This window comes from Natrix helvetica (genome assembly GCF_964273705.1).
Source record: "Natrix helvetica genome assembly, chromosome: 1".
In the NCBI taxonomy this organism is placed as follows: Eukaryota; Metazoa; Chordata; class Lepidosauria; order Squamata; family Natricidae; genus Natrix; species Natrix helvetica.
In genome coordinates, this window is record NC_138548.1 from 302,732,527 (window position 1) to 302,759,654 (window position 27,128).

At 38.3% G+C, this 27,128-nt stretch overlaps 2 protein-coding genes across 6 annotated transcripts in view; one reads left to right on the top strand and one right to left on the bottom strand.

Moving 5' to 3' along the window:
• Positions 1 to 27,128, bottom strand: part of CENPP (centromere protein P) — a 167,612-nt gene that overhangs the window by 129,699 nt on the left and 10,785 nt on the right. For all 3 annotated transcript variants that reach the window (XM_081934919.1, XM_081934918.1, XM_081934917.1), the window contains exon 6: positions 22,721 to 22,817. In XM_081934919.1, the coding sequence (XP_081791045.1) occupies positions 22,721 to 22,817 (97 nt within the window). The remainder of the gene's footprint in view (positions 1 to 22,720; positions 22,818 to 27,128) is intronic.
• On the top strand, positions 5,276 to 20,089 carry OGN (osteoglycin). Of its 3 annotated transcripts, XM_081934915.1 has the most exons (8): positions 5,276 to 5,431; positions 5,784 to 5,930; positions 6,477 to 6,706; positions 13,249 to 13,339; positions 14,508 to 14,666; positions 16,607 to 16,809; positions 18,320 to 18,415; positions 18,953 to 20,089. In XM_081934915.1, the coding sequence occupies exons 3-8, from the start codon at positions 6,533 to 6,535 to the stop codon at positions 19,124 to 19,126; spliced, it is 897 nt and encodes a 298-aa protein (XP_081791041.1). In that variant the 5' UTR covers positions 5,276 to 5,431; positions 5,784 to 5,930; positions 6,477 to 6,532; the 3' UTR covers positions 19,127 to 20,089. The 3 variants fall into 3 exon arrangements, with proteins under 3 accessions (XP_081791041.1, XP_081791040.1, XP_081791042.1); XM_081934914.1 differs by lacking the exon at positions 5,276 to 5,431 and having other exon boundaries at positions 5,617 to 5,930; XM_081934916.1 differs by lacking the exon at positions 5,276 to 5,431 and having other exon boundaries at positions 5,617 to 5,930; positions 6,508 to 6,706.

The following is a 27,128-nucleotide window of genomic DNA, read 5'->3' on the forward strand; positions in this document are numbered from 1 at the left end:
ATGTAGCAGTATTCGCCATCTATAAAAAGGTGGTATTTTCATAAATGAGTTGTCTTTAAGTGATCCCAACAAAGTTTAGATATTTTCTAAATAATACTTTAAAGTTGCAACTGCACAAATTCTTCTATTCATTTGTTCTCTGAATGTACAGTATGGTGAAAAATAAAAGAAAATGCATATTCCTCAGAAAATGATAACTATTTTCTTAATAGTTTAGGTAATTGGAAATTGTAGCAAGCAAACAACTAACAACATTAGAAGGCTAACATAAATAACCAAACCATATTCATGTAAATATGGTTCAAATCCAGCACCTTCTGAAAGTATTTTCAACTGAGCATAATTTATCAATTTTCATAGAAATGTTGATAAATTAGTCTGCTAGAATTTTTCTTTATTAAAATTCTATGTTGCATATCTCACTGAGACAGCAATCTAGGATGAAGGGCATGAGACAGATAGGGCCTCTGAATATGATAAGTTATTGAAACTTCCTTTACCAACTTTGAGAATAAGGCACCCTAACGTGAGGTGGAGAGTATGTTAGGAAAATATAACATCAAATTGAATCCCATAGCAACAGTTGGAAGTTTTGGAATTGCAGTAGCATCCTACCTCTTAGTATGACCTCCAACAGATCTTTCTCTGGTTAACAAAGACTGAGTTAAGAGGCTGCAACTGGAGAAATCTCAGAGAATATACTAGATCAGAGACTCACAGTAGAACATTTGTTTCATCGTCTACATTGGGGTGTCCCAGCTGGGGAATTCTAGTACACCCCAATGTAGATGGATGAAACAAGTGTTCTACTATTACTCCCTGATCTTTGTTTGTTTGTTTGTTTATAATGGAATAGTATGAACAGCCTAATCACTAGGAATCAGCAAAGCCTTTCTGGGATACTTCTTTAAACAATGAGTAAAAGAACAAAACAAAACAAAGCCAAAGAATGGAATGAGATCATTGTGAAGATGCAATTGCAATTGTTTTTCTTCCCACAACCAGCAATTTAAGGTGCTGTTATCACTTATAAAGCCCTACCTGGCACAGGACTGGGTAATTTGCAGAAGCCCTCCCAGTGACATTACCCAATCTCATTCATTATGTTGGGTAGTTACATTTTGGGTCCCTTCCCTGAAACAATGCTTTGTCCATGTCCTGTGTAATGATCCACCTACTTCTCTTCCAATGTTTGGCTGACCGTGATCCTGCTGGCCTTCAGAAAGACTTTATTAACTTGAGTATTTTCCTAGATGCTGGGGCTGGAATAATTGTTGCCATGGAGAAGCAGGTATGAACCAGTTTGTCTGAGTTTTCATTCAAAAGTTTTCTTGTTTTCTTAACTGTTGTAAGTCACCCAAAGTATCAGTGTACAACCCGGGCAGCCAAAAACATACCTTATTTTTTGGACTATAAGACGCACCGGAGTATAAGACGCATGATTTGAAGAGGTAAATTTTTTAAAAACGCTTTTTCACTCTTCAGGCCTCCCAAACCCTCTGCACACCTTGTTTTTTGCAAAAGACACACAAAAAAGGTCATGCATAGCCTTTAGGAGGCCTGCAAAGTGCTCCTGGGGGTTGAGGGGCCAAAATGAGCAAAAATGGGCTGTTTTTTGCTCATTTTTGCCCTCCCCAGCCCCCAGGAGCACTTTGCAAGCGTCCCAAACCCTCTGCAGGTCCATTTTTGCAAAGTGGGGGGGTCGGTAGGTCAAAAATACTGTATTCAGTGTATAAGACGCACCCAGATTTATACCCTTTGGGGGGGGGGGGGATAGGTGTCTTGTACTCCGAAAAATACGGTAGTTTAAATAAACAAATAAACAAAACTGCTTATAAACTGCCTCAATCTGTGCACTGATAGTGACTAAAGTGCAAAATTAAGCTTATTCACATGGAGTGCACACCTCTGAGTGAAGTGTTTCTTATTAACTCATTCCTTAGAAAACATGCTGAATATGGACATTCTCAAAGTAACTGGCCTTAAGCCAGCGGTTCTCAAATAGTGGGGCTCCGTAAAGGGGGGCGCGAAGGCTCCCTTTCCATCTGGGTGCAACGGCAGCGAAGGCGTGGGCGAGGCATAATATATGCCGCCTGGAAGTGGCAGCACTTCGGACTGTGGATTTTCATTGGAGCCCCGGGCTGGAGCTGTGCAAGAAGCCTGCTCGGGCGGGGGTGGGAGGGAGGGAAGCATGGGACCGCCCGTCTTCGCCACCGCGTAGCTCGCCTCCCCGCCAGCAGCTCCACCGCTAGCATTCCGTCTGGAAGCTCCACCGCAACAGCCGCTGTTGGGGAAGGGACAAAGGGGCGGCGGTCGCCCGATCTTGCCACCGCCACCCCTTCGCCCCTGGTAACGGCGACTGTTGTGCTGCTGCTTCCAGCTGGGATGCTGGAGGAGCTGCTGGCAGGGAGGGAGGGGAGAAGGGCAGAAGGGAGGTGGAAGGAAGGAAAGAAAAGCAGACACGCCGGAGGGAAAGAGGAAAGAAGGCAAGCAGGCAGGAAGGAGGCAGAAGGAAGGAGGGAAGAATGGAACTGGAAGGGAGGCAGGGAAGGAGGGAGGGAGAAAGGAAGGATAGGAGGATAGGGAAAGAGGAAAGAAGGCAGGCAGGCAGAAGGGAGGGAGGTGCAAGGAAGGAAGGAAGCATAGATAAGCAGGAGGGAAAGAAGGCAGGCAGGCAGGAGGAAAGAGGGAACTGGAAGGGAGGCAGGGAAGGAGGGAGGGAGAAAGGAAGGATAGGAGGATAGGGGAAGAGGAAAGAAGGCAGGCAGGCAGAAGGGAGGGAGGTGCAAGGAAGGAAGAAAGCATAGATAAGCAGGAGGGAAAGAAGGCAGGCAGGCAGGAGGAAAGAGGAAGGAGGGAACTGGAAGGGAGGCAGGGAAGGAGGGAGGGAGAAAGGAAGGATAGGAGGATAGGGAAAGAGGAAAGAAGGCAGGCAGGCAGAAGGGAGGGAGGTGCAAGGAAGGAAGGAAGCATAGATAAGCAGGAGGGAAAGAAGGCAGGCAGGCAGGAGGAAAGAGGAAGGAGGGAACTGGAAGGGAGGCAGGGAAGGAGGGAGGGAGAAAGGAAGGATAGGAGGATAGGGAAAGAGGAAAGAAGGCAGGCAGGCAGAAGGGAGGGAGGTGCAAGGAAGGAAGAAAGCATAGATAAGCAGGAGGGAAAGAAGGCAGGCAGGCAGGAGGAAAGAGGAAGGAGGGAACTGGAAGGGAGGCAGGGAAGGAGGGAGGGAGAAAGGAAGGATAGGAGGATAGGGAAAGAGGAAAGAAGGCAGGCAGGCAGAAGGGAGGGAGGTGCAAGGAAGGAAGGAAGCATAGATAAGCAGGAGGGAAAGAAGGCAGGCAGGCAGGAGGAAAGAGGAAGGAGGGAACTGGAAGGGAGGCAGGGAAGGAGGGAGGGAGAAAGGAAGGATAGGAGGATAGGGAAAGAGGAAAGAAGGCAGGCAGGCAGAAGGGAGGGAGGTGCAAGGAAGGAAGGAAGCATAGATAAGCAGGAGGGAAAGAAGGCAGGCAGGCAGGAGGAAAGAGGAAGGAGGGAACTGGAAGGGAGGCAGGGAAGGAGGGAGGGAGAAAGGAAGGATAGGAGGATAGGGAAAGAGGAAAGAAGGCAGGCAGGCAGAAGGGAGGGAGGTGCAAGGAAGGAAGGAAGCATAGATAAGCAGGAGGGAAAGAAGGCAGGCAGGCAGGAGGAAAGAGGAAGGAGGGAACTGGAAGGGAGGCAGGGAAGGAGGGAGGGAGAAAGGAAGGATAGGAGGATAGGGAAAGAGGAAAGAAGGCAGGCAGGCAGAAGGGAGGGAGGTGCAAGGAAGGAAGAAAGCATAGATAAGCAGGAGGGAAAGAAGGCAGGCAGGCAGGAGGAAAGAGGAAGGAGGGAACTGGAAGGGAGGCAGGGAAGGAGGGAGGGAGAAAGGAAGGATAGGAGGATAGGGAAAGAGGAAAGAAGGCAGGCAGGCAGAAGGGAGGGAGGTGCAAGGAAGGAAGAAAGCATAGATAAGCAGGAGGGAAAGAAGGCAGGCAGGCAGGAGGAAAGAGGAAGGAGGGAACTGGAAGGGAGGCAGGGAAGGAGGGAGGGAGAAAGGAAGGATAGGAGGATAGGGAAAGAGGAAAGAAGGCAGGCAGGCAGAAGGGAGGGAGGTGCAAGGAAGGAAGAAAGCATAGATAAGCAGGAGGGAAAGAAGGCAGGCAGGCAGGAGGAAAGAGGAAGGAGGGAACTGGAAGGGAGGCAGGAAGGAAGGGAAGGAGGAAGGGAGGGTGGAAGGAAGGATAGACAAGTAAGAGGGAAAGAGGAAAGAAAGCATGTGACTACGGTGGGAGACGAGGAAAGACCGGTGTGCTATGTTATGCAGAGGTGTACTTATAACAATTTTATAGACAAATGATACTATTTACAGTCGCGCGGGGGGGGGGGGGGGCGAAATGTTTTCTTCTTCCTAGGGGGGGGGGGGCATGACAGAAAATAATTGAGAAGCACTGCCTTAAGCTAAGAGTGCATCAATTTTAACAGAAGGAAGCTACATTTACTGATTTTTTTCTCCCTCAGTTAGGTACTATGACTCCATACCTCCAAAATGTCAGAAGAAAATTTCAGGATAGGGAGGGTGGGATGGGAATTTTTCTTTTCTAAATACTGGCTTGGAACATATGTTTGTTTCCGTTCTTCCAGACTTCATATTTGGGTGAAAAAAAATTAGAGATTCAATAACCCCTGAATTTACTAAACAGAAGACAGAACTCTAAACAATCTTCATATGCATTAATATTCAAAACCAACAAAAGGCCAAAATCATTGCAACATAATGGGAACCGATTCCAATTTTGCATTTAACAACACTCTCAGTCAGCACAGTGAATGGGCGGAGCACAGTTATGTTAAACACGGATCAAGTTGCAAAAGAGCACAAACTGTAAAGCAACAGATGTGCTATTATCCAAAGCATCCAATTCCAACTGAGATAGTATTCCAGAGCAAACAGCTGGTTTCTGAACTCTGACTTTTGTGAAGCAATAAGCTGTGTATAACTGAAAGCCTTCAGGGTGCTGTTGTTTTAAAAAGCTCTCTAAAGCGAAGAAATAAAAATCTCAGCTGATATTTTTAGCAGGACTGTCAAATTGAAGAACGTAACAAAAATCAGTAAATGAAACAGCTACGGTCTTGCTCTGTGCACATCCATTTCTTATTATTCTTCACTGCTTATGTATAAAACAGTGAATGTTCTGAACTAATGTTTTAGAGCAAGGCATATGAAAGGATTTTCACCGAAATCCTTTATAATGCAAACCTGCTTTTCCTAAACATTAGACGTTCAATGAGTATTTTTCATTGTTTTCTGTATTTTTCACTCTTTTCTGTAATGATCTATTAAGATTGGAATGCTAGACAGTCTTCCAAAAAATAAAAGTAATTAACTCTGACACTGCTGAAGAAAGACCTCAGGAAGGTGAATGGAAAACAGTGTCCACCAACTCTTGTTGGAAAGTTTATGCTGCAAACTTAAGAGTTTTGCAACTTTTTTCCTACACACACACAAAAATGGAATGCTTATGCTTTATCTGAAACGGAAGTCACTTTCTTTGTTTTTCATTAAATGCTAGACTAAATGAAAAGCACATGACTTTGCTGAAGTCTTCATTGCAACTGCAGCTGATCTAGGAAATGCTTTCAACTCTGAGCAACTAGATTAACATATTTGAAACTGGACTTATTCCATTTTGTAGCAGAGCAAAACTGATTTATCATGTAACATTTTGAACGTAAGCCTGCATGCTAACACAACTCTTTTTACCCTACAGACGGCACATCCAAAGTCTATCCATCTTTGAATCTGCATTACTTCAGTTTCTTGAAAATAAACCATAACTTTCCTCTGGCCATTTGGAATTAATGCACAGAAAACTATATTGAACACAGATTCACAAGAGGTCTTATTCAGCAAAACGGTAGGTGTTGTTTTCCAATAAATTATCTTAATGTATACCACATGGTTACAAGTTACTGTAAAAATAGTTTGACTGTATAATTCATTATCTAGAAACTATCATCAGTATATCTTTCTTGAATTGTATGCATGCTTTATGTCTAAAATATGCTTTCATTCATTTTTATTTTTAAATTCCTATTTTTTCTGGAAAGGATAGATCCTTAAGACAATACAAACTTTTACTTCCACTCCAGGGATGGGCTTAGCTTGGCTCCACATTTTAACTATTTCTTCACTCTGTGTATCAGATCTCAAAATATGGGGTCTCAATTGCTTCCAATTAGCATGCAAAATCAGAAATTATAGGAATCTGAAATAATATCAAGTATATGAATATATATTGTTATACCGTATAGTACCAATTTTTAAACAGTAGAAGGATTTAAATAAAGAATACTAAGAGTTAAGTCATCTTTCCCTGTTCCCTGAGCATTAGAAAACTGCTGCCAGCTACTCTTCTAGGGCTTTAAATATTGTTCTGACAGATTGCTTTCCTTGTTTCCAGTTACAAGAATCATTCTCCTTGGTCCTTTCAGCAAAACTCAAGTCTGAGCTCCTGAAATGAAGACTTCACAGAAATTTTATCTCTTCTGTTTTTTTATGCCCTTGGTGAAGCTAGCACCACCTAATCAACAACACTCAACTCTGTTTCATGAAACATTCCAGCAAGGTTATGAAGATGCATTATTTCAGGAAGACTATGAAGACTATCCACAGGACGGAGTAAAAAATAAGGTAGCTTACAAGTTCAATATTCCTTTTTCCCACTTTGCCAGTGTATGACTTAGCCCTGAATGCATGTTTCACGGCTAAATATAGCAGCCAATAAAGGGGGGGGGGGGGAGAGCAAGGAGAAACAAAAAAATATATGAATAGAATACATATATAGATAGTATTGTTTTATTTTGTATGCTTTATTCCTTTGTCATTACCTAATCCAAATACCTGTACTTATAGAAATATATAATATGGCCATGAGCCAAGCTTAAATTTGACTCAAACTATAATTATTGCTTTGTTCCTAATGATATACACAATAATGTTATTTGTCACTGCAAGGAATTATCAGGGTTTTCTTGTACACCAAGCATTCAGATTGGTCTCCTGAGAATCATAATTGAGGGGGGACCTGCTGCTATTAATTAATTTTCTGGCCTGAGAAAGTCCTGAACTAATTCCCCAACCACATATAGGAAATATATTTAATAATGAACAACTTTCATGTGACACAAATTAAAATAAATGCATATTAGGGGTACAATATAAATAACACACTGTTACAATGTGATCTTTATTTATTGAGTGAAAGAAAATACTGTAATCTGATCAATTCGGTTGCCTTTGAGGAAGAATACATTGAATTAACCACACAATAGTTCTAATCTTAATCAACAGAATTATATTATCTACCCATTCACAGTATACCTAGGTAGAAAGTTTGAGTTTTATTGAGCCCATATTGATGTTTAATCAATACCAAGAAGAAGACTTAGAATTTATACTGTGTGGAAAGATCATGTTCAGTTGAAACACATAACAAGTAAAAACGTTTGTGTGTGTGTGTTTTTAAATTAATTCTCTCAAGAAAAAGCAGTTTAATGATTAATATATCTAAATTTCTTTCATTGCTTGAGAATACCTATTTGGTATCATTAATCTAAAAAAAGCAAAAGCACTAATAAATCATTGTCCTAGCAACCCCTGACTTGAGGGATTGCCTGCAAGACAGTATTGGCTCCTGGTGACTACCTGATTTAGTCCCTGAAGGCTTCTTAGTAAGATTTTCAGAAGTGATTTGCTATTACCTCCCTCCTAGGGCTGATAGTGTATGACTAGCCTAAGGAAATCCAGCTGATTTTATGCCTAAAACATACAATCTCCTGATTTCTAGCCTGGTGCCTTAAACTCTACACTAAACTGATTCTGTTGCAACTATGATACTTACTCTGACCTGTAAGAGCATATATTTTGTGCTTTCACATAATGCCTGCCATGATCAACATTCCCAACAACCAAGGTCCCTTCCAACTGTTACTGTTATTGTTAAAATCCAGTTTGGCAAATCTATGAGCTTGTTTCTTGCCATTCCCAGCTTATCTCTAGTCCTTCCGAGAAACGGGGCCATATTTTCAAACCAAGCACTATATTGTGGTCACCCATCCTTTTTTATTTTCTAAGGCTGTCCAGGAAATCTACAGGTGAGAACAACACAAAAATGAAGCTAGCAACTAATAAGCAAAATAGCTTTTACATTAAATGAACAAAAATAACAACGATCTGAGCTTTCTGAATTCACCATTTTTAAAAAATCAAAATGCTCCTGATAAACCCATGAGCAAAACTGGGACACAGTGAAGGTTTAGTGCAGGGGTGTCAAATTCACTTGAGTTTCCTCAAATGCAAGTAAAAGTCCCTATTAAACATTATGTAATAGCAATAGCCATAGCCATAGCATTGAGATTTATAAACCACTTCACAGTGTTTTACAGCCCTCCCTAAGTGGTTTACAGAGTCAACATATTGCCCCCAACAATCTGGGACCTTTACTAACCTCGGAAGAATGGAAGGCTGAGTCAACCTTGAGCCAGTGAGAATTGAACTGTCAAACTGCAGGCAGCTGGCAGGTAGCAGAAGTAGCCTGCAGTACTGCATTCTAACCATTGTGCCACCGCGGTTCAATAATAGTGACAAAGGCAACAAAATATACTTATTTTCTCCCTTCTGTTGTGTCTACAGATAACCAACTGGCAATCCTGTTTAAGGTGTTTTATTCAACGTTGGGAAAGAATGGGCTTCAGGACTGACTACAGGGCTGCAATGAGGAATACTCTAGATACCTATGGGATTAAAAACACTTGGGTTCATTCAAAATTAGACTACAACTGGACAAGACCTGTTAAAATGCATTTGGCAGTCTTGTGGAGTTAGATGGGAGGGCTTTGATCCAGGGGTGGGCTTCAAAAATTTCAACAACAGGTTCTCTACCTGGTTGCTGGGTGGGCATGGCCTAGTCGGCCTCCTGCACCAATGGGGGGGGGGCTTTTGCCTTCCCAGGCTCTAGAGGCTTTCTTCGAGGCTCTGGGAGGGTGAACACTGCGGAAACAGGCCCAGGAGACTTCCAGGAGGCCTATTTTTTCCCCTCCCCAAACCTCCGCATGGGCCCTGCACTTAGTTTGCATCCAAAATGGGCCACATGGAGACTCCTGGGAAGGGAGGGATGGGCGGGGCAGCCAGGGGTGGGATTTGGAGGTTCTCCGAACCAGCCATTGCATTAGCTACGGGTTTGCGAACCCGTAGCAGCCCACACCTGCTACGGTGTGAGCCGATAAGTTATTGAGTATGGTGAAGCCAATCATTTATTCTTCTTGGTATGTGCAAGTGCTTGGGAAGTGACTTGTGATTGGTTTAATATCAATCCAGGGGACTGGAGACTAAAACATATGAAGAACGGTTGCAGGAACTGGGTATGTTTAGCTTAAGAGAAAGAAGGACTAGGGGAGACATGATAGCAGTGTTCCAATATCTCAGGGGTTGCCACAAAGAAGAGGGAATCAAACTATTCTCCAAGGCACCTGAGGGTAGAACAAGAAGCAATGGGTGGAAACTAATCAAGGAGAGAAGCAACTTAGAACTGAGGAGAAATTTCCTGACAGTTAGAACAATTAATCAGTGGAACAGCTTGCCTCCAGAAGTTGTGAATGCCCCAACACTGGAAGTCTTTAAGAAGATGTTGGATAGCCATTTGCCTGAAATGGTATAGGGTTTCCTGCCTAGGCAGGGGGTTGGACTAGAAGACCTCCAAGGTCCCTTCCAACTCTACTATTGTATTGTATTGTATTGTATTGTAATATGATGATGCAATCCTCTTTGAGGAAGAGGTTTACCTGCCAGCCTTGAATAGGCCATACTCAAGAAATCATAAATGGATCTAACTTTTGTCTAGACTCCAGCCTTTCCTTTTTAGTGGTTGGGTTGAGACTCAGAAGGTTCTGAAACAGATTATTTGGATTCTTTTCACTTAGATTACAGTCAGTCAAAGAATTTTGGCTGGCTGGGTGGGTGGGTCAGAAGCTTTTTCTCTGTTGTGACTCCCACCCTTTGGAATTTCTTACCCCAAGATAAGATTGGCTCCCACCCTTCTGACGTTCTCTTAAGAGCCTGAAGATCTGGCTTTGCCAGATGGCTATGGCTCCAGTGGGGGAATATCACACTGGAGGTGGTTGATTAATTCAAAGCCAATCCCACCTCCCGCCCTATCCGGCTCTGCTCTTCCCCATCTTGGAACTATGATTTTACCTTGACTGTAGTTTCATGTTACCTCTGATTATTTTAATCTTTTATGGTGTAAGCCATCCAAAGTTGGTGCAAAATGCAATGAGCGGCTTGACATTTAGATGGATAACATATATATTTAATTAAATAAATAAATAGTAAGAAACAGCACTGATTGTGTTTGTGCACAAATGGAGGTGGCTTCATTTGCATATTGGAGGAGCAACCCTATCTAAATCATTTATGAAAATGCTAAAGATCGCTGGGCCCAAGACAGAATCCTGAGATACTCCACTGCATACTGAATCTCCTTTTATTTAATTTTTCAAGCTCTAATTTAATTGATACCCATACAGAGAATAGTTCCTAACATACTTTTAAAGATTATTCTTTTTCTAACTTTGTAAAGTGTGATTCTCATTTTTTTCCTTCTAAGTGCTATTGTCTTACACATATGTTTTAAGTGCATTCCAGACTATTAGGAAACTCAGTATTTGAAAAAAAAATCTATATCTGTTGTTGACCAATGAATTGAGAGTCATTTAATAGTACTCCCCACTATTCGAGCTTTTCCTCAAAATGTGTGAGTATAGTAGAATTATCTGAGCCTGATAATATAATGGTATTATCAAAATACTGTGGGAAAAGATCAGATGAACATTCCTTTTGCATTTTTTAAATAGGTAGCAACCTTTCCTTGAGTAAAATTGCCAAAAAATCAGAAATTTCAAGGAAGTCCTGCCTTAATGAGCTCACTGAAAAATGGGAGCTAGACATGCTCAATTTCCAGGATTCTAATCTCTTTTTCTTTGCAATAAACCTCACTACTGAGACTGTGAGAATCTAGATTTCTTGGTTGGGAGCATAGTTATAGATTAGGCAATGATATTGTTACTAATGTATGATCAGAAATTGTAAGTGGTCAAATGCTATATTTGTTGCTTAACTAACCATACATAGGATATTAAGAAAAAGTTCAATCATGAATACATCCTATACAGAGTGGGTAAGAAAGTATATATTTGCTTGTTTGAATTTACCCTGTTGCCATGCTTCAACTAAATTAAATCCCTAAATCCATGCATACAAAACATTCAAGCTTTGGATGTTTTTTAACTAGGAAACATTTTTCAATCCAATAAAAATTAAATTAGAATTCACAGCAATAATAATCTTATCTACCATCTATTAATCCAATCCAATTTACAAAATGATGATGAAGAAAAGTTGGATCTCAAAAAAATATCCAAGCCATCTAGATTAGCCATTTTTCACAATGGTTTAATATAATACTGATAATATATAGCAGTAGAGAAATAAAAAAATATTCTGGTAGCTAAGGATTTTTTCTTTCATTATGTTACATAAACATATCTAATTCAACTAAATGCTCTTTAAAATCATGATAGCAAGTTGTAATTTGATCCTACTAAGTATTTTCAAATAATTGCTATAGATTAACTCTCAACTCAAAGGTTGACATTTGATCTCGCAGGACAGATTCCAATCTATTTGGAAACAGAAAATTGGTGATAAAGTTCAGAAATTATATTTTGCATTAGAAGCACATTTGATACTGGCACAACTGCAGGTTATGGCAGCCCTTTAAGCAAAGGATTCTTGATACAGAATTGCAAGCTGAGCAAAACACAATGCCGGCTGGAATGCTGTGGGAGATATATGTTTCCAACTAGTCTGGTATCTTAACAAATTCACAGTTAAGTGGTTTCTTAGGACCTTCACACAGCTGTGCTTTGATATCCTACCATTAGGAAGGCAAATTTCAGAAAAACCTCTGAACAGAAAGGACTTCCTCTGGTCAGTTAGTTTTACAGTACTCAAATGGAACTTCTGTAGAGAGACATCAGCTCTTAATGCCCAATTAGGCGACTCTACAGATATCTAAGATGATTTTTTTTTTTTGAAAACTCCTTGGCAGATAAGGACCCTAAAAAAACAAAAGACATGGCTAAATTTACATTTGCAACTTGCAGAACCTGTCCTTCACTAATGATAAATAACTTTGGACTGATTGCTGGTTATATTGGGTACACTAGAATATTGTGTTAGAACATAAGAATGCTGTATTGTTCTGATTTTATTGCATTTTCCCTTTTTTCCTCTTATTTTACTTTATTTTGATTTTGATTGTTTGGTGGATCTGTAATAAATTCATTCATTTTCAATGGAAACTCACTAAACAGGAAGAGTTAAGTTTACAATACAATTTTCTGCATTGTTTTCGACCAGTCAACAAACACTTAAGATATGTATGTTTTAACAACCATAACATGTAAAAACATCATTACCATTATAGTTGAATATTGGTGTATTATTATCAGCTATGCTTATATAACACCTATATCAGAGATGGCGAACCTTTTTTGGCTCGCGTGCCACAAGTGGGGGGAGCGCAGGGGGGTTGAGTGTGGGCGTGCCGCACCCATAATGCAACGTGCGACCCCCCCAGTGCGCATGCGTGCACAACGCGCGACCCCCCCATTTTTACATGTTTTTTTCGCCCTCCCCAGGCTCCAGAGGCTTTATAGGAGCCTGGGGAGGGCTAAAAGAGCCTCCCCCGACCCCCCGGAGGCCCTCCGGAGGCTTCAGGGACTGTCCGGAGGCTTCCCTGAAGCCTTCGGAGCACTTAAAACCACCCTCCGAGCAAACCGGAAGTGACTTCCGGGTTGCTCGGAGGGTGGTTTTAAGCGCTCCGAAGGCTTCAGGGACGGTCCCTGAAGCCTCTGGGGGGGGAGGAGGCTCTTTTCGCCCTCCCCAGGCTCCTATAAAGCCTCTGGAGCCTGGGGAAGGCGAAAAATAGCTTTTAAAAATGTGAACTCAGCTGGCCAGCGCACGCATGCGCGCTGGCCAGCTGACAGGGCAGCACCTCGCGTGCCCTGACAAATGGCTCTGCATGCCACTTGTGGCACGCGTGCCATAGGTTCGCCATCACGGACCTATATTGTATATTATGTGTTATATATTATATTTTATATATTTAAAAGGAAGACAACACTTTCGTCGTTTTCAATGAAAATAATGTACAACTGCAAAGAGATGATGAAAAACTTGCAGAGGAAACAACAAATTATACAAGTAAGTTTTTCAACAGAATAGTTTCCAAAGCCTGTCAGTATTACGGCTAGAAACATTATTAGGTATGTCTGTTGTAGTAAACAAGTAACAACTGTTGGTTAAGCAATTAGGCAGCAATTAATGGATATTATAAACATTCTATATAGGAATTCCAGATTTTCAATAAGCTTTTTAAAAAAAATATAGTGCAATGACATGCTTACAGATACTGCAGAACTATATGATAGAACTTCCTAACACAAGCTAAGGTAGAGATCCCCTTTCCTTTTGGCAGTCAAGATTTATTGAGCTCATGAAGTAGCATTTGTGACATATACAATCTGTGTGCTGCTGCACTGCAATGACAATGACAATTTCAGTGTCCGATAAAAGGCAAATCATAGAAAACTTCAGCCACTGATTTACGGATAATGGAGGAAGACCAACAATCAGAATGCAACCAAAATACAGTACATTATTCCCTGAATGTTATAGGCCATAATCTAACATATTAATCCAGTCTGGTTTGGTAAACAAAGACATCTCATCTTTCGCATCACTTGTCACTCTCATAGGCTACGAAAGGCAACAGATTTGTCACTATGGTATAACAGGACTATATCTAAAGACAATGAATGATGTTTCCAACAGCACAAAATGAACTTTCACTTTTTTTTCACCATCTTGCAATTGGCATATACTATTACATAGAAATTCACTGTTCAAAACTGCTCTAAAAGGTCCAACAGCCCAACTTGACTAATTTTTCCCTGTCTATTGCTCATCAGAAGCCGAATTATTGGCTAATATGCAAAATTAAGCAGTGAGAGCAGCAGGAACAATTATTTGTCTATGTTAGACTGAACATTTTTAAAGAATCCTAGAAGAAAACAATAGGAACTACACGATTGCCAAGAAAACTACATGGACTGGGTATATCACAAAATGATCAGGATCTGAACTTAACTAGAGGGAATGTTTACCTTTAATTCCAAGCAATTTTTCTATTTCCACTGTATAGACTTTTTTTCAAAGGCTAGAGCTATCAGTAAGCATCTGTAACCAACCCCCTCCCCACCAAAGGATGCCTGAATAACTTAGATTCTGTAGAAAAGTGTAGAAGATAATTTTATTATAAACTGTTGAAACATTTATCTACTTAAACTGACTCAAAATTATATACTTTCAGAAATGGCTACTTGTCTACTATGTGTTTGTTTAATTCGTTCAATTTACTGTGAAGAAATGGATATTGAAAGTATCCCTGTTCTGCCAAAGGAAACAGGTTACCTTTATGCACGATTCAACAAAATCAAGAAGGTGAAAGTATCTGATTTTTCTGAAATTCGTAAGTAAATCGTAAAAATAAATTTGATGATCAATCATTGGAAACACACTTTGGTTAGCATTTAGTTATCTGTATTTTTGAACCACTAGCTATTACGGAAAGTAATAATACTTTTTTTCAGAGAAAAGTAATTTTACTGGCCAAATTAATTCACAAATCAGATTAAAGTTTTTTTTTTAATATAATGGCTTCTGAAGATTATACTTTTAAGCACTCCAATCTTCTGATGACTACATTCCTTTAAAAGTGATTGGTGGAGGGATGGTGCCGGGGTGATGGTATAAGAGGTCAATGGCAACTCGGGAAGAAGAGAGTAGCATCCAGGATCAAATGTATCCATGACTTTTAAAATGATATATTTCAGTTCTAAAATATGTTTTCATTTTCATGTTGATTTTAAGATGGGATTGCATTTATCAGAAATCCAGATTATTTGTGTTTATGGGTAGTCCTCAGGTTATGGCGGTAATTCAAACTGTATTACCATGGCTAACCAATGCATTCATAAAGCCCAATGTCATGTGACCATATTGCGTAGCAATGAGAATCCTTGTAGTTCTAGTTGTCACTATAATCCAAAACACATGGGTCATTAAGCAGGAATAAGTAAGGTAAGGGGTGCTGTGGTGGTAGTACATGCCATGTGTGAGTCATGCTAGTGCAGGCCATGTGTGAGTCATGGAAGGGCCAGCACAGACCATATGAGGGAGGCCGACGGGGGCCTGGTTAGGCCAGCACAAGTTGCATACAAGGCAGGGAAGATCTTGGAAGAAAAGGTGGGAGTGAGTTACTGAAGTGACTTGCAACTTTCCCTGCTGGCTTCCCCATTGCCTTTGCTTGTGAGAAGATGGCAGGGAAGGTTGCAAATGGTGGTCCCGTTACTGCACTCCCTGCAATGTCATAATTGCAAGCTGGGTATCCAAGTGCCCTGATCACAATTACATGTCTGTAAGTGTGCTGCAAGGGCCAGAACTTCGAAGACTGCTCATATGTCAATTTTTAGTACCACTTTGCAGCTTTAAATAGTTGCTGAATGAATGAACATAAGCTGAGGACTACCTGTATATGCCTTTCAAATTTAGGCAAAAGATTGAAGTTAAGTTGAAGATTGCATGTGGCCCTTTGCCACTCCTGACTTAAAAGAAGCACAAATTAAGCAGACCATGTTTCCTATGTAAATCAGCATTGTTCAGTTGCTGACCTCTGGAACACCTTGCTGGCCCCTCACTTTGATTCAAAAGATTTTTTTCTTTAAAAAAATTCTGACTAGTGAAATTCACAGCCCAAAGTTCAGAGTATTCTAATTCATGTTAACTAGCGCCATCAACCTAGGTACCTTTAAGAGACAGAATCAATGCTTTCCTCCTCTATGTTCCCTCTGTTTGTGAACTCAGTAGTTAACTGCTGACAGAAACAAAGGAAAATGACTGAAAACACATCAAAAGTATTAATTCCGTGTTCCCCCAATTAAGAAAAAAGTTGGAAATGCCCTCTCCGTCCAGTCATCAAGACTGACCACCAGGAGCTACATAATTGGAAAATAAAAATGGCAATCTAGGAATGCAAAGAGAGTGACAGTAAATGTATCAAACTATTTGCATCCTGGAGGAGCACTTATATCAAACTGGTATAAGCCAATAGGCTTATATGAAGCTGAGGAGAAGGATACAATTGTACTTGAGATCTCAATGGTTCTATAATTTTGTTTTAAAAACTTTTCTAGAGAATTATTTATTTACAAATAGTGTTTTTACAAAGAAGGAAATTTTTAGTTCCTGTGTTGGAAACGTTATCTCTCTCTCAGGTAGAATACAGAGAACTATCTTAACCATATATGTGGAACAGGTTTTTTTCTTTAGTCACTTCAGCACAGAGCATGCCTTTAAGCAATAAACACCTGTAGAAAAGATGTTTTAATTGTAATATTGTTTGCTTTTAAGCCACCCTAAGAAGAATTGATTTGACGGGAAATGCAATTCAAGAGATTGAAGATGGAGCCTTTGCAAAGTTAATTCTACTAGAAGAACTTTCATTAGCTGATAATCGGATAGCCAAGCTTCCAGTTTTGCCTCCCAAACTAACTTCACTAAACGTAAATAACAACAGAATTAAAAGCAGAGGAATTAAAGCAAATGCTTTCAAGGTAAAATCATTATTAAGTACAAGCACTACTAAATGAAACCAATCTGAATTATTTCAAAAGGAACTATTGCACTTAGAAAATAAGTATTAGATAAGAAATGTATTGGACTAATGTGTTATCATGATTACCATTCTAAGATTTAAATTTCAAGCTTACTAAATTGATTGACTTGTGCTGAAGGATCAATATCTTATAGCAGTGAAGAAATCTGTCTATCACATGACTACATAGGTAGAAAAAATAATTGTGAGAACAAAAGCACCATTCTCTGCCTGCTTTTATGGAAGTAAATCCTGCAGAGTTCAATAAACATTACTTTTAAGTAAGATAATGTACTGATATACAATATTTTAATTTTACTTTAAGCCTTCAAACAATAGTGCAAAATGTATTACGGATGAAAATGCTAAGTCAGCATAAAGTAGATTTACAATCAATCCCAAAATATTATTAGCATTCTTGCATATTTATTCTTATTACAGATACTGTTTATAGTACCTAGGTCATGAGATAGGACTAACAATTTAGATGCTGAGCATCTTCCATAATCTTATATGAGCAAAAGAACAAAAAAGCTAGGGTTTTTTATTCCTGAAGTTCTGATGAGATTATTGTATCTCAAGATTCCACATATCTTGAGAGATCAGTGGTTTTGTGAAATTACAACTTTTTTTTACATTTTAATATTCTTTAAATTAATGTTGAGGTTCTGTGTATACTTATAAGGATTTTGCGAGGCCCTTGCTGCAGGTCCCATGTTTTAATGGAAATCCTATTACTTTTGTAAAGTTGCCCAGCCTTTGCCAATGACAACCAAACAAATATTTTGCAAGCCTTGTTTAAAGTCTTTATATATTTAATTCTGACTGAATTCTATTTGTTTACATTCTAAACAGCGGTCCAAATGCAGCATCTTCACTTGCACTGGACAGAATTACATCTGGACTGATTTCTCAGTTAAAACTAATCCCAGATACTTTATCCTACATTACAGATTAAGGTTAAATGCACAGCTAGAACTACAATACCCAAATGTATTTATCCTGTCCAGATTTTTTTTTTTTACAAAGTAGCAATTTTCTTTAATAGGGAGGAATTTGTTACCTGTCTTTCTTAAAAAGCAAAATAAAATAAGGAGGCTGACACCCAATGCCATTGCATGAACACAGTCATAAAATCACGCTGGGATAGTGGCTCTTAAACTCAATGGGCCATCATTTACTATTGTTAACTCTCTGGGCCTTTAATCTGATTCTATATATCTGTATGATCTTAACATAGTTTCGTAAATATCCCAGGACTTTTTGGATTATGTAGCAAACATAAGCTGAAAAAACAAATAAATAAAGCAAATAAGAATGCAGCGGCTCTATATAACCTTTATGCATTGGCTACGTTTCACTTCCAGGTTCAAGCAGATTACTGTTTATCCAATTTAACTACTAAATAACATAGTAGTATTTAGTAAATATATATATATATATATATATATTCCTCTTATTTTTTACAGAAGCTGACGAAATTGTCCTATCTCTACTTAGCACAGAACGCCCTGGAGTCTGTTCCTCCTAATTTGCCAGAAAGCCTACGTATTCTGCATCTTCAGGTTTTTCAATCTTTTTTTTTAAACTGTTGCAATGTTTAACTGTAGTCAAACATTACTACTACAAGCATAATGCGTTAAAATACATCCCCGGTGTCTGAGAAAAATGTGAATAAAATCACTCATTAATGTAGATTTGCAATGTGCTACAATTAAAAAGTGTCAAGTATGCATTTGACAGCATTTAGAAAATTATTATACTGATTAAACCTAACTGAAGTTAATATGAGCACATCGTCACACACTGCTGTAGCAATTACAATACATAAACTGCATTTCAAATAACTGAAAATGCTCTAAAAATAGAAATCCGTCGAATTATATTTGTTTAAACTTATTTATTGCTTAACTAAGGAAGAATATCAAAATTCCCATACCCATATTTACAGTGCTAATTTGGTTTCTGAATCTTCTCGGAGAGAATGGATATGTCCTGTAATATTACAGAAATATTAATATCTCAACAAATGGGGGGGGGGGGGGAAATGAAATTTCAAAGGGGATGCTTGGATTTTTCAAATGCATTGCTTTGATTTACAGTTCAACAACATAACCAGCATCACAGATGAAACTTTCTGCAAAGGAAACAATCAGACCCGTTACATTCGTCAGCGCATGGATGAGATCAGAATGGAAGGCAACCCAGTCATCTTGGGAAAGTACCCCAATGCTTTTATTTGCTTGAAGAGTTTGCCTGTAGGCCAATACTTTTAGTTGGTAACCAAACTGAAACACGTAAAAATTAGATAAAATTACTGTTAATCACTGTTTTAAACATGTCCTTGTATTAATAGCCTCTCACATATATATTCAGAACTTTTAATGGTAACAATGTATTTAGATCTTCCCTAATGTGGTGATATTGCACCTTCCGATTTAAGAAGTTTGAGCGTTTTTCTACTTTTAGATAATAGACTCAAGCATGAAATCAGGAAAAGGTAGCGACTCCTTCTGAGTAATCAGATTACAAAATGGATTAAAATTGATTTTAAAACTGCTGTTATGAAGCTAAGAATGCATAGTAAACCTAAAGGAATGCATTCTTTTAGGGGACAAGTATAATTTGATTTAATTATGGAAGGACTGTAAATAGACTGTACAATACTTTGGATTTAAAAGGAAAAAGTCTTTCAGAGCACATACTGTGTGCGAAGACATATAGGAGCTCTTGCAATGCCTTAAATCTGTGTTCCTGGGAAAAGACTTAGCTCATTTAGTAAGTTGCTGATAGGTGGTACATAAGCATCCTGAAGCTTAAACTACCTTTTTTCTTTGAAATGCGAGGGCTGCACTTAATGAAAAATCCAAGGAATATGGGGCAACAGATGGAGCAAGCTTCTGATGCGTTCTCAATCAATGTAGACATAGATTGGATAGGAAGGGCAAGCGAGAGCTGAATAGGTGCCAGAGTTTGACACAGTTGAGATTGTTGAAAGGTCAGACAAGGCTATGACTTCATGCTGCTGGCAGGCACAGCTATTTATGCAAGAAAGAACCAATATAATACAGAGGGAGATAGGCTGAAATTGCAACATAGATTATTTAAGCCAAACAGACCTTCCCAATTCAACTTATGATGCCGATGAAAGAAGATAATATCATTTAAAATATATTAGCAATCTATTCTAATCTTACTGGCAAACGTCATTCATTAGCCTGGCAACGTAACAATTGATTTTTTTTTTTTAAAAAAACTAATCGTGCTGTTTCAGCCTGATCTCTGCACTGCAAATTATTGAAATAAAACTATTCAGTGTAGAAAAATGAAATGTGTTCCAGTTGAAATTTTACTAATGTATTTTAAGGAAAAAGTGAGCCAAGCTTATTAAAAGCGTTTATCACGCTTATCAAAATGAAAGGGAAAAAAACCCATCAATTAATTTATATACTATAGCATAGAAGATTTTGCTTAAATGTTAGCCTGCCTGCAAGTCCATTTGTGGATTCCAGAATAGGGCCTTTTATGTGCATTGGGGGTGAGTACAAGTTTAAAAAAGTAAAATAGATGCCTTAAATCTTGAGGGTTACACAGCCTAATCTTTAGTGAGTTTGTGAAATTTGTCTCCAACCAACCAATCAATGTGGCATAGTATTTGCAATATGAATAAGTAACATTTTTGAAATCTTTGTTGTATTTAAAGCATATTCACTTAACCAATATCACAATTTTGGTGTGATATCTGAATTGTAATCAGCTGAATTAATCCATAAAAGTCAGCTTAGTTGATTTCAACACAGCAACTAAACAATTTGTATGCATGTATCATACAAGGGGTTTTTTTTCTCCCAGAAATACCAGCAGTAAGTATTATGTGTACTCATTCTCATTCTTTGCATATGTTTGATTAAGACAGATATATTATTTCTCATTTAATTATTCACCAATATTGAAGACTATTTTACAGCCATGAGCCTTTGCTGTACCTATACACTTTTAGCAATTTAAGATATCAGACTTCAATTATATGGTGAATTTATATGATGTGAAACCTTTACAGAGATTTCTGATTGATTTTAGTCTGCACGTGCTTCCTGTTGTCTAGAATTCTCCATGCCTAATAAATAATTATAAAGAAAAAAAGGCTTACTATTCTTTTGTAGATCTCTTACTTATCACAGACAGTGAAATGATAAATTGCTGTAGTTACATTTGTCCTATCCCCTACCTCCCACAACACCTGAGCAAATTGGTCTGTTTGAATTCTTCCTACCATCAACAGGATTAGGCTACATTTTAATCTTCCTTCCTGCCTTCATTCAACTGAAATCACATGATTCTCCACTCTTCCTACTGTACCTTCTACAGGATATTCTCATATTCATCACTCTCTGATATTCCAAGCAACAATTGGATGCTCTTGAGTATATTGTGGATAACCAAGAAAATAAATAAATGGAACAATCCAGAGTTTTCACTCAAGGTACACATGACCAGACTGATATTACCATGTTTTGGGCACGTTATGCAAAAACCCAACTCTCTTGAGAAGCTGTAACTCTGGGAAAGATGGAAGGAAAGATAAGCGGGTGATGAGAAATAAGGCAAATGGACTTGTTTACAGCAGCCATAGAAGCACATCGAAAGGTTTGAAAGTCCTAGTCATCCTGGAAAAGATTGGTCTATATGGTTCTGAAGAATTGACCCTAACCCGATGACACATAATTAATCACATTTTTATTTAGGCAAACTAAATCTGACAGAGATAGGTTAATACAAATACCTTTGCACATCATCTATTGAAAATTGAATTTGATTAATATAGTAACACCCCTGGTGATGCAACTAAACTGGCTTCTAATTAGCTACAGTACTGAGTCCTGTTCTAGAGAATGTTTTTGACATGTAAGGCCCTAAACCACTTGGGACCAGAATACTGGAGATACTGCCTATTCAGACACAGAACTGATCTGTAATTACAATTTTGTATAGCTAAATGTAATCATTAAAACATTAAACTTATCAGAAGTCTTGCTGTGTGTAATAAGAGTGGCACACTACAAGAGTCATCTTGTAATTACTCAAGGTAGGGGCTTTCTTTACCTTGAGTTGTGGCAGATACATTCAGAATGTTCTTCCTCCAGAAATTCATAAGGCACCTATTATTTAGTTGCAGTGGCAATGCAATAACCAATAAGGTTTATCTGAGGCAAGATTATTACTAACGGAAACCTATCTATATAAGTGAGTTGATGAATTATTTTTACATAGTGAGATATGTGAATACAGGTCTGGTTGGCATCTGTTCTGCAATCCTTTTATAACACTATAAAGACAGTTTTTTCCATTAAAAAAAGTCTGAGATGTACCTCTTTCTGCTATCCTGCTATGTTGATGCCCCAGTTGTACAGCATCTTGTGATTGTTATTTTATTGTTATATTATTTTTTATAAATTATTATTTTATACTTAGATTTTTATTTCTTGATTATTTTAAATTGTTTTGTATAATGCCCAGAGTTGATCTGACGATGCTAGTCCAGCTATATAATAAATATACAACGTAATATCTAAAATTGTGGGTTTGCCAAAATATTAGTTTACAATCTATACTGGATGAGATAAACTTTCTGGCCATTCTTTTTAACACAGTCCTCAAACTAATAGCACAGTAAGAGAAAAAAACACACACACTTCTACCTTGGAAATTATAAACAGTATAATTTTAAAACATTGCAATCTTCATAAACTTATATTACTTAAATACTCTTAATTTATAATATCACAGTTATATATTAAATCAATGGATCACTATACATTCATTTAACTCCACTAATTCATGCACCAAAATTAAAGTTTCCAAAGTACTACCTTAAAATGAGCGAATGTACGTTCCCGATGTTTACACCATTCAGAGAAACAAGAGAGACTTCTGAAGAACAGGCAGAGATCCCCATTTTCTTCAATCCTAAAATGCATTAATATATATATATATATTATTTTTTATATGGATAATTTTCCATACTATTTTTCTAAGCTCTTGAATGCATAAAAAGTGGCAAAAACTAATAGTCTGAAACATTTTTGCAAAGTTAAATTGCTGAACATTGTCCTTAAGCTGTAAATGTTTTAAGATCATTTGTTACTTTAATAAATCTTAATAAGTTGAGGCTTAGTTTGTATGTATTAATTTTATTTATATATTTAAAACATTTATATAGTTGCCCATCTTATAATCAAATTGCAATGTATATCCTCCCATCATTTTGCTTTATATAATCGAACAACAAAGTAGTCTGCAGCAATATTAATAAACTTTACAAATACGTAACAAAGACGTATTAGCACCATATGTTAGTGCTTCAAAAGCTAAATTAACAGTTCAAAAGACATATAATTTTGTCTCCCTAATTTTACTAACCACACTCTCTTCCTCCAAAGGAAACTAATTTGCTTAACAAATACTGATTTTGGTTTCTTCAAGAGATAGTTATTAAAACAAAGTATTACTTAGCATGATATTTTAATCAGGTCTATGATTGCATTTACATGCCATGCTATGTACGGTTTACTAATAGACCACAATTATTAGGTTTATAAAATCAAGCAAGCCACATTTTGGCTTAGGGGGTGCTGTATAATTTCTAAACATGTTTTTTTATGAAACACAACAAACAATATTGTGTCTCCCTGATTTACTGGAAAGACAAAACAACGAACGATTGAACTTTAAAAAAATACAGAAAAACTTTATATAGTGTTTTAGCAACATGGTTATTTAATAATTACATTGCCCACACGAGGCCTAAGGTTAAAATAGCAGGTGACAATTAATACATATTATCTTTAAAAAAGCAACAAAAGAGAAGTTATCTGTGTTCAGTAATTCAAAACTAGCATAATTGAATTGTTATTATTAACATGATTTGGATATTTTGTACCATTTCCTTCGAAATTACTGCAAGAACAAGTGTTCCAGAGCATTATAAGATCAGTCTAAAGTCACTGTACTAAAAATGTAACAAACCAAAAGCCAAATGGTTGAGTATTAAAGTAAAAATATGATATGAGTGGTCCTTGGTGCTCTATGCAAAAGAGACTATCGAAAGAGACCAGCCCAAAAAGGAACAAAAGGATTCAAGCACCTCTCCACCAGCAATCAGCACCCAGATCAACATACAGTTTAATTCCAAGCTTAACATCAGACCTGTCAGGGGGAAAAAAACGCCTGATATCTGAGATCAATGGACCGTGGCTGATTCCCTTCCGCATATCTTTTGAGATATTAAGAAAAATAAAATAAAAGCCTTTGACAAGTATATTCTAATTAATAAACAAACTTTAATAATAAAATAATAAAAGTAAATGAAACAGAAATAACTAATGGTTACATTTTGATAATGAAAGCTTCGGTTGCCAAGTTCTGTTTTGGCAGCCGAACAAAGAAAAAAGGAATTTTGGAATGTGTAACCGCATGCGCAATAAATCACTTTCAGATAAGAACTTTTTGTTTTATGACCTGCGCAATAAAGCTTTCTTAGTTTAACTCTTGAGTGTCAGTTTAGGCAGTTCAGGCCTAGCAAACTTTTTAACATCGTGACACCCCTTCTTTTGCTAGTCTGGGCTGACATCATCAAATCATCAATTAAGGCACATCTTCTTTCGCAGATACTCGTGTTGATTTGCGGCGAGTGGTTTGTTAAGCATGTCTGCGATCTGATCATGTGTAGAAACATATTGCAATTTAACAAAACCTTGCTTAACTAATTGCTTTGTGTTTTGATAACGAATGTCAATGTGTCTGGACCTAGAACCTGTGAAATGTGACTCAGAAATATAAACCACAGATACATTATCTTCCATCACGGTGATTGGTCGAATCGGACGTGTCCAGATATCTGTGATCAAAGCATCAAACCACGTTAGAGAATTACAAGCATCTGAAACACAAGCATATTCAGCTTCAGTAGATGAACATGAAACAAAACTCTGTTTTCTCACTTGCCAGTAAACAGGACAACCATTTAGGAACATCATGTAACCAGAAGTGCTTTTGCATGACTTCTTGTCGCTCGCCCAGTCGGAATCAGCAAAACAAATCAACTTTGGTTGATCAGCGTGTGTTGGTTCTAGTAATAACTTCATGTGTTTAGTGTGTTTCAGGTATTTCAACAACTTCTTAATGCATGACCAATGAAATTGTGTTGCCTTACCTACGTGTCGTGATAAAAGATTAACACTAAGTGCGATGTCAGGTCTGGTCCAACTACTAATGTATAATAGTGAACCAATGACTGAACGATAAAGTGTTTGATCCTCGAACTCAGGACTTGGTTCATGTGTTAAGTTGTGAAAATCTGTTTGCATGGGTGTCTTTGTTGTGCTAGCATCTTTCATGTTGCAATGATGTAGAATGTGGTCAATTTTCTCTTCTTGTGAAAGACTAAACCCCTTCTGTGTCTTTTCAATTTGAACACCTAAATAAGTGCTAATGTGTCCTAAAGATTTTAGTGTGAAGTATCTCTGCAAACTTTTAGCAAAAATCTCACTCATTTTCTTATTTGGACCAATATAAACAATATCATCAACATAAACAAGAATTATCTCATATGCATTGTTAGATCTTTTTGTGAACACGCATTCATCAGTTTCGAACTTAATAAAGCCCATTGAATTTAGTTTGTCAGTAAGACATAAATACCACATTAAACCTGACTGTTTCAGACCATAAAGACTTTTGTTCAGGAACCAGGTATCCCCTTCTTGCTTTCGGAATCCTGGAGGGCTTCTCACATAGATCTCTTCATCTAGGTCTGCATGTAGATAAGCTGTGTCCACATCAAATTGGAAAACTTCTAAACCAAGAATAGTTGCAGTGGTTAAGGCAATTTTTACACTTTCAGTTCTGACTGTTGGTGAGTAAGTGTTTGTGTAGTCCTCAGGATAACGTTGAGCGAAACCCTGAGCTACAAGTCTGGCTTTGTATAAAGACTCACCATTTGGTTTCTTCTTGATTCTGTAGACCCATCGGGTGCCAATGACTTTCTTGTTTGCTGGAGTTTTTGCAGGTGTGAATACATTAAGTTTCTTTAAACTGTCCATTTCATCCTGCATTGCATCATACCACTTGTCTTGTTCTGAATCAGGAAGCTGTTTGATTTGTGTGAATGTCTCTGGAGGAAGAGTAACGTTGCAAATCAAAGGTACTGGTGTTTTTGTCAGTTGCCATGAATAACGTTGTGGAGGGATTCCTTTTGTGGCCCTCTTGGAGCGTCTAGGAACATCAGTCCAGTCTTCTTCTTCTTCTTCATCATCATCCTCGTCCTCACGTTCGTCGCTAGCATCAGCATCCGCGGCTTGCGAAGACGGAACATCAGGTTGTGAAGAACTGGTAGAAGGAATATCTGCCTGTGAATTGTCATCAGGCTGCGTGGCATCTGGAACACCATCTCTAGGAAAATAAACTTCAGGATCATTGGAATGAATCCTGGACCAGTCAATGTCTTCCTCAAAATTAGCAGATTGTGAAATGACAATCACATGTTTAGTATCAATGAATTTGTACCATTTTGAATTATCATCAATACCCATAAATCTCAGTCTCTTTGCTACTGTACCTCCCTTTCTTCTTTGACTTAAGGGAGTGTTCACCATAGCATATGAACCAAAAATATGGAGGTTCTTGAGATCGGGCTTGTAGCCATACAGCATGTAGAAAGGAGTTTGATTGATTACACTGCTCCAAGTACGGTTGACAATGTAATTTGCATATTTGATTGCTTCACCCCAGTATGCGTTACTGAGATTGGCATCTTCTAGAAGACAACGCATCATGGTTTGTAGAACCCCTTGTCTTCTTTCTACGACTCCGTTATGAGCCGGTGTATATGGAGCAGATGTCTGATGAAGAATTCCATTCTTACGCATCCAGTCCTGGAAACGCTGAGACATGAATTCTGCACCACGGTCACTCTGGATTCTGGCGATGCGAACTTGGTATTGTGTAGAAACAAACGCTGCAAAGTCTTTAAAGATCTGAAAGGTCTCAGATTTCTCTCTCATAGGATATACAAATCCATATCTAGAATGATTATCTACAATTGTTAAAAAATACTTTCTGCCACCAAGTGTTGGTGGGAAAGGACCCACTATGTCAGTGTGTACCAAATCAAAAATGCGTGTTGACCGGCGTGTAGCGTGTTTTGGAATTGGAGCCGCCTTGGATTTAGCCTTTTTGCAAACGGCACAATCCAAAAACACCTTACACCCCTTTAGATCC

Coding starts and splice junctions, on each gene's coding strand:
- OGN (XM_081934915.1), top strand. CDS start 6,533: ATGAAGACTTCACAGAAATTTTATCTCTTCTGTTTTTTTATGCCCTTG. Junction 13,340..14,507: donor GGAAACAACAAATTATACAA/GTAAGTTTTTCA, acceptor ATATACTTTCAG/AAATGGCTACTTGTCTACTA. Junction 18,416..18,952: donor TACGTATTCTGCATCTTCAG/GTTTTTCAATCT, acceptor TTTGATTTACAG/TTCAACAACATAACCAGCAT.